Source organism: Pelodiscus sinensis, chromosome 1 (assembly GCF_049634645.1).
Source record: "Pelodiscus sinensis isolate JC-2024 chromosome 1, ASM4963464v1, whole genome shotgun sequence".
NCBI classification, from domain to species: domain Eukaryota; kingdom Metazoa; phylum Chordata; order Testudines; family Trionychidae; genus Pelodiscus; species Pelodiscus sinensis.
In genome coordinates, this window is record NC_134711.1 from 68,047,480 (window position 1) to 68,059,123 (window position 11,644).

The following is an 11,644-nucleotide window of genomic DNA, read 5'->3' on the forward strand; positions in this document are numbered from 1 at the left end:
GGCACAACCAAACCCTGACCGTGCTTTAAGTTAGGGTAAGAGAAAATTGCATACCCAATTTGGTGGCCCTAGCTCTTACTGTTTAGAAGGAGTTCTTGTACTAACAGACCTGCAGACAGACAGACTCACAGACATACTCTAAAACGTAGACAGATAGATTAGATTCAGTGTTGTCATAGTACATTTTGTACAAAAAGTAAATTATAAATCATCCAAACAGGAATATCCCAAACAGACATTTCCTGCCAATCTCTGGACCTCACTAGTAGATTATGGTCAAAATGATTTGAAAGCATATACAATTGTATACAATTGTTCTTTTTTAAGTGACAGTAGTTTGTCTATAAAGGAATAAATGATTCCAGTTGGGTTTGTTTTTTTTCTTTATTAACAATATGGCAGAGAACTATCTTGCTTGGGTTTTATTACAAAATCTTCTAACACTAATGAAAGTGTAGCTATCAAGCCTGGGCATAAGCTTACAGTGCAAGTACTTGGACTGTTATATCTAGCAGAGTGATTTTACTGCACTTGTTTATGGAATTATGCCACCGTGACACAGGATTAAAGGATTTCCTTTATAAATTCAGAATGCAAAATTAGGGAAAGATCCTGCAGGTTGCAGAGCACTCCTGTGTGGTGCTTAGTATGACGGACACTCCCTCCCCATTCTTTATGAAATGGATTTATGGACACAAAAATACATAACTCAAAGATGCTTTGGACAAACTGCCTCATGCAATCTATCAATCTTAACATCATAATCTGCTGCATTTGTATCTCTTATTTTGGTGTATGTATCATTCTTGTGTGTAAAGCTAGATATATGGAGTATGAAATGGATTATGGTTTTAAAAGTGCAAAGGCAAGCCACAAAGGGTGTTTCCCTCAAGGTCTGGTCAACTGTAAACAACCCCTTTTGTCCTTTAAGTCTTAGCAGTGGGTTGGTCCTAAGAAGTCAGTTGACACCCCCACCCTGCCACTGGTAGGGTTTGACCAGCTGTGATTTTTCCATGTAAGGGTGGAATGTCGAAACAGAATTCTTGCCCAAAGGTGGAATCTATAAAACAATGGGAAGCTAGCAGTTTCTTTGCCTTTGGCTGGCGTGACGCTCCCAAGAAAGTGAACCAGGGACCGGAGGGAGAGAAACTTCTCTGGTTTAGAGGCTTAGCTGGAATAAGAACAATTTTAGGGTTAGCTTGTAATAAGTTTGTACTGAGGTTTTAATGTTAGAACTAGCTATGTGTTTTCTATTATTTTAAATTTGTAATCTACTTTGCTCTGTTTTCACTGACAACCTCTTAAATCCTACTGCTTGTACTTAATAAAAAATCACTTGTATGTACTATCAAGCCCAGTATAAATAATTCTTACTTGGGAGAGCAATCAGTCTGTACATCCTCCTTTCACTGTTAAAGGGGAATGTAAGATGCAACCTAAATAATTCATTTGAGGTTCTGATCCCATTTGGGGAGTGGTATTCTAAGAAGTTGTGCCCAAAACTGCATTTTCCTTGAACCTGAAGAGTTTCAGTGTCTGTACTACTCCTGTTGAGCTATGTTTTTTAAAGCACAAAGTAATTTATACTTAGAAAATAACATGACTCATTTCATGTTCCAATTATCTTTGCCCAAGTTTTACTGTAGAAATTGAAAGTAAAAACCCAGAATAATGATAAGTTATTCTCATCAGAGCAACTAATTGCAAACAAGTAAATCATTGGAAAAGTGACGTATTTTTTAAAAGGTAGTCAGTATTTTCACGATGATGGGAAAGTTATACTGAAAGCAATCAAAAGTGTCACTCTTTTAAATTCAGTCATTTAAAAAATGACTGAATTTAAGAGATGGTTTAATAATTTAAGTTCTCACAAAGGTACTAAAAAACAAAACAACGCACCCACACACAAAGAATTAAATGTGCATATGCATTTATGCATAGTAATTTATGATTCTGGAGCCCAAGCCAAAATCTATTTTCATCTGTAAAAAGATTCCCATTGAGTTCAGTGGGTTGCAGATCAGACCCATAAATCCTGCGTTTATCTTGCAATGATTCCTAATCTAATATACAAAGGAGAATGTTTGTATATTTGTGCGCTAATAACTTGGACCCTATAAGATCTACCGCAACCAAACCTTGCATGGGATAACCTTTTATCCAGGAGAAGGTTTTAAGGGACTGTGGGAGGGAAGAGATGAGAGACCAACACCTCCCCCCGGGGCTGCACGGAGCTTGGCAGTGCGGGGAGAAGCGGCTTCCCAGGGAAGTGGCGGGGACAGTCGCTCACTAAGGCCGGCGGAGGGATAACATGTCATCCAGGAGAAGGTTTTAAGGGACTGTGGGAGAGAAGATATGAGAGACCGATGCCTCTCCCCCAAGCTGCATGGAGCTTGGCAGTGTGGGGAGAAGTGGCTTCCTGGGGGAAGCGGCAAGGCCAGTCACTCACTAAGGCTAGCGGAGGGACAAGGAAGCTGAGGGCGGGCTCGGGCACCGGCAGCAGGCATGCGACTCCCTTCCCCCTCTCTCCCCTCAGGCTCCTCACCTTAGTCATATCAACTGTCAACTTATATTTCAACAATGTATACTGACAAAGCGCAAGGACAGTCACTGAAAGTAGTTGGAATTCATTTGGAGACATTTTGCTTTTCACATGGACAACTCTGTTGCATGCTCAAGAGCTGGAAATGGAAAAAATGTGTACATATTTGTTAAGAATAATGAAACAAAAAATACAGTTTATAATAAAGTTTTTGATGATAACATGTAAAATTGGTTGTTTTATATTTTTTAAATATATTTTAATCCTTATAAACCTCAGTGCAACTTTTCTACCATTCAAAAAATGATAATGGACTACTGTTTTTCTAAATTTTGTTCCTCCACTTTCCCGAGCAAGCCGGGTAACTCCCGCTAGTGTTTCCATATAGCATTCTTTCTATCTTACATCAGGGTGGGGAACCTAAGGCCTCGGGGCCACATATAGCCCCTAGGTTGCCTGAATCTGGCCACCAAGGCTTAGGGTCTCCCCCAGTATTAGTGAGCCCTCACTGGCACTCCACCCCACCCCTGCCACCTTCCCACAGCCTCCGGCCCATCGACTGATTTTTCTGTGGGTCAGCAGCCCGACCCAAAAAAGGTTCCCCACTCCTGCTTTACATCAAAGTAAGCTCTTTCTAAAACAGTGGTTTTCAAACTTTCAGCCTGGTGACCCCATTCACATAGCAAGAACCTCTGAGTGCGACACCCTCTCCCCTTATAAATTAAAAACAGGTTTACAAATATATTTAATGCTATTATAAATGCTGGAGGCAAAGCAGGACCTGGGGTGAGGGTTGACAGCTCACGACCCCCCATGCAATATCTTCATGACCCCCTAACGGGTCCTAAGCCCCGGCTTGAGAACCTCTGTTCTAGAAGGCATTATTAAAATGATTGCCCTTATGGAGGAAGACAATAGCCCAGTTCACCTCGGATGAACTTCATTTGTGTGCACAATGCACGTACAAGGCCTATCTACCACTGAAGTCTGACTTAAGGCAGCATGATAGCATTTACTTAAGACTCAGTTGGACATAGCTCTTAGAAGTTGTGCCTTACAAACAGAAATTAATGTCAACCTTAGTGAAGATACTGAGTATGACTAACCATTCATAGATTTTAAGGCCAAAAGGAATTGCGGGGGATTTGACCTTCTGTATGACCCAGGCCATAGGACTTTACCAAAATAATTCTAGTTTGAACCATAGCTGATCTTTTAGAAAACCAGCCAATCTTGATTTTAAATTGCTAGTGATCAAAAATCCATCATGAGCAATCCTTGGTAAATTGTTTTAATGCTTAATAACCCTGGCAGTTAACAATGCATCTAGCTTTGACTTCCAGCCATTAGCTCTCGTCATACCTTTGTCTGCTAGACTGAAGAGCCTATTATTAAATATTTGTAGCCCAGGTCGATACTTGTAAGCTCTTGACAAGTCACCCCTTAACCTTCTCTTTGTGAGGCTAATAGATTGAGTTCTTTTAAAAATTCTTTTTGTATTATACATTCATATTCCTTTGTTATCTAGTTTTCTTTAAACATTTTTTCAAGCTACAAATACAAGGTAACAGCTGATCTCAGCCTTTAAAAGCTGTGAGCAACATTCTCAACCTTAGAAGCTTAAGATTTAAGCAACCAAAAACGACAGACACCTACTTTACAGTGGCCTGATTTTTAAAAGTAATTGAGTCCCAGAAGCTCAGAAGGAGAAGTGGTCGCTCAGTAGCTCTAAAAAAATAAAGCTGTTTATGGATCAAAAGTGCTTATATTTTAGGCACCTATAGCTGAATATTCTGGCCTGAACTTTTCTTGAAATATACATTAGAGCAGATATTTTTTGTCTTCTCACAAAAGAGAGAGAGAGAGAATGGTGAACATGTGTTGTTATACATACTGACGAAAGAGCCAGACAGAGAATGAATGTTATGCAACTGAACTTAACATAACTTATAAAGTGCTACGTCGCGACACTCCGTGTAGTACAGCTTCACTTCACTGGGGCAGCTGGACACACCTGAAGAGTTATCATTCCACAGAGATCCCAAAAGCAACAGTGGCAGTTGCACATTTTTATTTTCATACATCATTCCTTTGCTCATATAAGGAGCCAGTGCAGTTGTAACAGGATACGCCTAATGTTTGAAGTGTCTTTTCCGGGCTATTTAAGGTTGCTTGAAATTCCATCAGAGGCTTTTAGATACTGATAGAAAAGCAACATGGCAAATCTTAGGCTGCTTTTTAGACTCTTATCCAGCTTCTTAACCTCATACATAGCAATTACCATACTCACTGATAAAAGAGTTATGAGGCCTCTGTCCATGTGGGTGGACATCTATGACAATGCTGAAACCAAAGAGCAGTCCATCCTTGCAACAGCTACAAGATCTTGACTGAATACCTTATAACTGCTTTATGTAGAAAAGTAACCAGATGATAATGTTATTTCAATCAGCCCTTCTTTTAGGAAAGCTCTACAGGTTGAACCTCTCTAATCTGGCATTCTTTGGTCCAGCAATATCCATAGTCTGGCATGATTTTAGTTAGTAAAATATCCACTTATCATGTGTGGTCAAATTTCCCACAGTCTCATAAAGTTTGTTTACAGCCACCAGTCCTGGCTCTCAGTATTCTGTTATTATTAGCTATAATTTACCCCTAAATACCTTCTCAGAGTCCAGCAAGCAGCGGACATGCTAGTAATGCTGCTAGAAGACAACACTGACCTCCCATGGTCTGGCAAATTATCTGATTCGGCACCAGTCAGTCCCAAAGGTGCCAGACTAGAGATGTTCAACCTTTGGTTGTTTTGAATTCATGTTTTCTTTCAAAAAACCCCACACACCACTTTTAGAGCCTACGGAACTCAATGGAAAGACTTTAATTAACTTCAGTGGGATATAGATTAGCCTCTTACAAATTTTTACGCTAAGAAGCTGTAGCCCCAAAAGATAGTCCCTTCAACATGGCACCAGTTCATTTCAATAGATACCTCTTTATTTGAAATGGAATGCATTTTGAAAAATATGAAAAATAAATCACATCTCTCAGAAATCATTTATGAGTCGTATTTACACACAAATCTGACAACACTGATATTTCAGCTCATGATGGGATATGCTAGAAAACATCTGGTACATCACTGCAGCCAATGGTCAGAAGCCAGCAGTTACAGATCATGAACTTTAAAGAAGAGCAGCTACTTCAGGATGTAATGAAGATCACATTTGGTTGAACTTCTTACTTCTGAATATGAAGTTATTGACCTACAGAATGGTGTCACAGCTTGAATTTCCCTGCTGAATTCTGCCCTTCCTTATATGCAAGCACATTGATTGTTTGCACCAATGTCTTCAACTATGACATAAAAGGCTGACCTTTTCTTAACCAACTTTCCACACTGCTGCTTGATACATGGAGCATCTCTTTTTGTTTTGCTGGCACTGCTGTTTGTGTTCTATTACATTCATTTGAGTTCTACACCCCTTCTATCCTTCCATTAAAGGGAGGGGCTATCATGGTTACTTTCCTCATGAACCTGCAGTAGGATTTAATACATTGCTCTGCCATGGATGGTGCAGGATCCATTGTACCTATTTGAGTAGTTATTACTGACAAGGACAATCACTACTTAATCAAGTAGAGTCAATGAAGACTGTTCAGAAGGAAAAGAACAAAACAAACATAAATCTTTACAAGCCCAGCTGAAGTTGGTCTATATTGCTACTGTTCTCAAGAAGAGGGTAGTACATTTAGTACTTGAGAAAGATAACAGAATGAATGCCCCAGAAGTTGAAGCCCTATTGACACTGGGACAGCACAAGTAGCATGTGCGAGACTATCCTCACACTGCTGAGCAGAGGGAATGAACACTCTCATTCCAACAATCCATTGGACCATCTACTTACACTACAAGCACAGATACCAACTCAGAAGTGGAATTTGTGATATGTTCACCAGCCACACCAGCAACTGGGCTAACAGCAATGTTTTAAAAACATAATGGGAAATAAGTAATGCATTTGGCAATATCAACAAGCAATAGTTTGTTCATGATAAAAGATTAACATTTAAATAATGTTCAAATAATGCAGAAAGAGTCTGTTTCACACCAACATAAACCAAGAAACGCAACTTAGAAGAGGACACTTTGATTTCAACCTGGCGGAAAAAAGTATTAAAGCATGAGCTAATGATACCATCAGACTTGATTCTGAAAGTCTTGCCCTTCATCAGTTTGAGACAGAACCGTAATGTCATTTAAACCTTTAAAAATGTCCTTAATTGTTTTTAAAGCCCAAACACATCAAGGAAAAGTGACAAAGTTAATTATTTAGGGCCTGATCCAAAGCCCACTGAAGACAATGGATGTTCTTCTAGCATCAGGAGTCTTGACGTCAGAGGACTTTGGATCAAGCTTGTGTAGGTTAGGAAAGATTGCATCTCCTAGTGAAATATGAAACTTGGAGCAGAGAGAGACATATTTTGAATAATTGCATTTATTTGTACCTAGCTAAACATATTTTGAATGGTAAATTTTCTGTATTAGAAGTATATATCTGAAAGGGGATTAGCTACCTGACAAACTGTTAATGGCTCTGAAAAAGAGATTACATTTTCCCAGAAACCAATATTTAGGCACTTATTAAAAGGCAGATGTTTTACAGAGTCAAGGGTAATGGTTTTGAAGAAGCCACTACAAATTAATCTATTTTGTAATTTCCCCTTCCAGCACAATCATCTACGAGGTGACAGAATGAAAATGGCAAATGGAATGAGATGTGAAAACTAGCTCCTGTACTTGCAGGAGATCTTTTGATCTCTTCTTTGCCATCTCCCAGACTGAGGGCCCATTCCTGCAAGCTACTGAACATCCTCAGTTTCAATGAGCCTCGAAAGGAATTACTTTCTTAAGTCAATTGTAACCTATCATTACAATTCAGTCAATATATATCCCTATAAAGGGGCTGACCTCCAATAGCCCCATAGGACTGTTCACATGAGGGTTTACAGGGCTCAGCTTTAATTCTGTTAACATTTAGACCTTGTCTCCACTAACCAGAAGATCAATCTCCCGTGGGTTGATTTAGTGGGTCTAGTAAAGGCCCATTAAATCAACCACTGATTGTGCCCCTATCAACTCCGGTACTCCACCAGGTCCTGAGAAGTTAGGGAAGTTGACAGGAGAGTTTCTCCCATCTACCTTCCACAGTGGGAATGGTGCGGAAATTTGAAGGAAGGTATGTTAACTCCACCTAGGCTATTCTTGTAGCTGGAGATGCATATGTTTATTTGGCTTTGTCCCCTAGTGTAGACCTGTCTAATGCACATGCTTAACTTTATTCACATAAATAGTCCCAAAGACATTAATGGGGCCACTTATACATTTGCAAGATCAGGGCTAGAAAAAAGTTCCTTCACCCTGGAAGAGGCTCAGTACCTTGGAGCAGAATGAACTTTCACCTTGCAGGACGGGGCTCCTATTTGAGATGGACAGAAAATTAAAAGTTACCCTTCAAATGCAGTAGTTGCTTAAGATCTCACATTCATATCATTTTCATATTTCATTTTATGAAGTTACTAAAAACTATATGAGCTATGCAACTAAAACCAATGAGATCTATTTTTAAAGTAAAGCTAAAGCTTCAAAAAAAAGTCCTAAACATATTACTTTTAAGACTTTGTTTCCATTTATAGTTTCTACATGGGCAGCGCAGTTTCCCTATTAGATGGTAAAAAGAAATAGTTCCCTGGCTGAAGCTCTGTACCTTGACTTATAGATAACAGGCCATATGGTACCATCAGATTTTAAAGGACTTCTCACCATTTATTTCAAAGTAGAGAGCTTTAGCCATGCAAAATGGGAAATAATCCACTACATTAAGGGCCCAATTCAGCAAAGTGCATCAGCACTGGCATAACTTGCTTTTTTGGATCAGGGCCTACTAGCCAGTATTGCTCCCAGTGAAATCAACAGCAAAACCCCCAAAGATTTCAACAGGAGAAATGAGACATGTATGCCTAATGCTTTGTTTTCTAAATTTACGGGGTTCGTTAACATAATACAGACAAGATCTCAACACATCTCTCAACATCTGCTTATATTACACACCCAAATAAACTTATTTATCTCAGCAATACAGCAATTTTCAATTTATGAAAATTATGACTGAAACAATTCATTTAAACACTTTAAGACATTTACAAGATGGACTTTAAACAGTGGGATTTTTCAATGCAAGACATTTAAAATCAGTCATAAAAAGTTCAAGAACATGGCCCTTTCATAAACCTTCTGTATCAAAAGAGCTTTGAACTCAAATGTACAGAAGTTTTAATATATAGTTCTCAGTTCTTACAACCATTATCATAACATAAAATAAGCGAGCACATAAATTTGATATAATTTTAATGTGACACTCTTATATCACAAATCAAATTGGTCAGAGTTCCCACTTTAACTGCTGTACGTGATAAATTAAACAAAGGTATTTTATCTCATGCTAATGACTTGGATTATTTTTCTGCATACTGATTTGCATATAAAATGTAACATTCATCTTCCATATTTTAATGTGCTTCCCCTTGACATCTGGTGACATCCAACCCCTGGAGAGAAGCTATTGGTTGTGCATTAAGATCTTTATCCTAGTTCTACACCATGCATTATACTTTCCATGTTAATATAACAACAGTTCCTAAACTAATATTTTGGATACAAATATAAACTATTGTATTCCATGTGGAAAATCACCTAAAATTCACATGGCCATATAAATCACTGGCTTCTCCCAAAACCTCTCTCTCTCTCCAAAGGTTGTAGTTCAGTAGGAAATTAAGGTGTGCTTTGAATTTTGATTTGAAATTCGATTTCTGGATAATGGTCTACATTCAGAAACAACTTGCAAACAAACAAGCCTTTAAAAATCCCTAATAAATAACCATAAAATAAAATAAATGTACAGTACGCCATGTGTCCTAGAAGTCCCATCATGCCAGATGATCCTTTCCAAGGTTCATAAATAGTAGTTAGAGTCCATATGACTTGAAATGTTTTCCCCCTTACAGAGGAAGGGACTGTGCAGAAAAATAGCTGGGTTAAACTGATGCTCCCCAGTCTCCCTGCTTGCTGCTCTCCTTTGTTTGCCAAGTTTTTTGATCCACTGAAACATGTTCACCGCAGAAATGTGCTCAGTCTCGCTGCCTGAAGTGCTGCTTGAATTCAACCTGTGAGAAGAAAAGAACACAGAAGGAAGGGAATGAGCTGACACAGGTTGTGGGCACACAGAGTCAAGCTAAGCTGCTTGTGTGTGTGGAACCGGTTCTCTGAATGCCAAATGGTAGGTGCACAGATAGTCAACGCGCGTGTGTGAGAGAGAGAGATTCCTGCAACAGTGAGCCAGGCACAAATGGATGGGCAGGAGATGGAAGATCACAGGAGCTGGTGGAGCATGGAAGACAGTCCAGAGCTCGGGACCATTCGCTCTCTTGCCCGGCACTCCGTCGGCACAAAAGGCACCAGCACTCCCCGGTAGTGTATGAAACTCCTCGAGGAAACTATTTCCCGCCCGCGCCCCCGGCCGGAGGGAGTCCCTGGCGGGCAAGTTAGCCAGGGTTTGGTGTTTAAAGTTTGATGCTCCGAGGGCGCTTGGGAGCCTGGGGGGGAGGGGATCGGGTTGGTCACGGCTTGGCAGCCTCCCGCCAGTGGCCTGCCCTGCGCAGCTCCATCCCGCGCTGATGAGCCCGGGGGAGGGGAGGCAGGGTAGCGGGGAGCCCGGCGCGCCCTCCCCGCTGGCGGTACCTGGGCCGTGCCGCGGCTGGGACCTCGGGCGCCCTACGCGGAGTTGGAGGCGCTGCGGAGGCGGTGGCCCGGGTGCTGCTGGCCCAGGTGCTGCTGCTTCTGGCGGGTGGAGCGGACGGCCAGCATGGCCTGGCGGTTCTTGTACTGCACCAGCTGCAGCGTGATCTCGGCGTTCCAGCCCTGCTCCTGCGGGCCCCGAAAGTCGATCTCCTTCCCCTCGGCCATGACCACGGTGAAATACACGTACTTGCCCTTCCGCTCCACGCAGTCCACCGTCTTCATGTTGGAGAAGTGCAGCTCCTTGGCCTTGGCGGCCGGCGGCTCGGCGGCCGCGGGGCCCGGCGGGGGCGGCTGCTTGGGGGGCACGAGGAGAAGCCCCTCCTCGGTCAGGATGCAGCGCTTCTTCTTCCACAGCTGCAGCAGCCCGTCGCTCCGCTTCTCCAGCACGCCCTCCTTCAGCGCCTTGCAGCCGCTCTCCAGCATCCTCCTGCCAGGGGGCGCCTTGCGCCGCCCGGCCGCGCAGCCACCTCCCGCCGGGGCAGGCAGCAGCCGGGCCCTCTCCTCCCCGCGCCCGAGCCCTGCTCCGAAACGGATGGCGGCGGGCGGGCGAGCGGGCGGGCGCCGGGACGATCCTGGGTCTAGCGAGGCGGCGGGGGCAGCGAGCGGCCGTGCGGAGCCAGCGCCCGGCTCTGGGCGATCGGTCTGGCCGCTCCGCCGGGGCAGCTGCTGCGAGGCGCCGCGCGAGTTGCCCAGCCCAGAGTGACACCCGGCGGAGGGAAGCCCAGCTCGGGCGAGCGCCACGTTCCTTTCTCACGCCCCCGCGCCCCTGGCTTCCCTTCCAAATATGGGGCTGCCGCCCTGCGCGCTTCCTGCAGGCGCCTCCCTTCGGGGTCAGCCGGGAGCGGCGGGGCTGGCTCCAGGTCTGCCCAGCACGGGTCAAGCGCCCTGAGGAGTCGCCTCGCACTCCGCCTTCAGCACATCACTTTCCCCGCTGCAGTGATGGTTAAATCTGATCTGCGCTATTTTATCTTCGGCTTACAGCTTTCAACAGTCTCATTTATTATCCTTGCAGCCTCATCTAAGCGCCTGGCTCGCACCAGCAACTCTGAGATCAGGGGATGAAAAGCTCTAGATAAAAGCTAAGTGTCCTTAGTAATTATTTATTATTATGAAGCAGCAAGTCTCAAGCCATTTACAATTATAGATGCTGGAACTGGGGTTGCAACTTGAATAGGTGTCCATCATACACATGGGTCACAATACGGTCCAGTGGCTTTCAGCACCCCTACCATAAAACATGCAAA

General features: G+C 42.9%; 1 protein-coding gene across 1 annotated transcript; it reads right to left on the reverse strand.

Annotated features, from left to right (window-relative positions):
- Positions 1–9,544: 9,544 nt before the first annotated feature.
- PHLDA1 (pleckstrin homology like domain family A member 1) lies at positions 9,545–11,318 on the reverse strand. The gene is made up of 2 exons (XM_075932078.1): positions 10,341–11,318; positions 9,545–9,766 (listed from the first exon to the last, which is right to left on the reverse strand). Exon 1 carries the CDS (start codon positions 10,821–10,823, stop codon positions 10,374–10,376), a length of 450 nt encoding a protein of 149 aa, XP_075788193.1. The 5' UTR covers positions 10,824–11,318; the 3' UTR covers positions 9,545–9,766; positions 10,341–10,373.
- Positions 11,319–11,644: the final 326 nt, after the last annotated feature.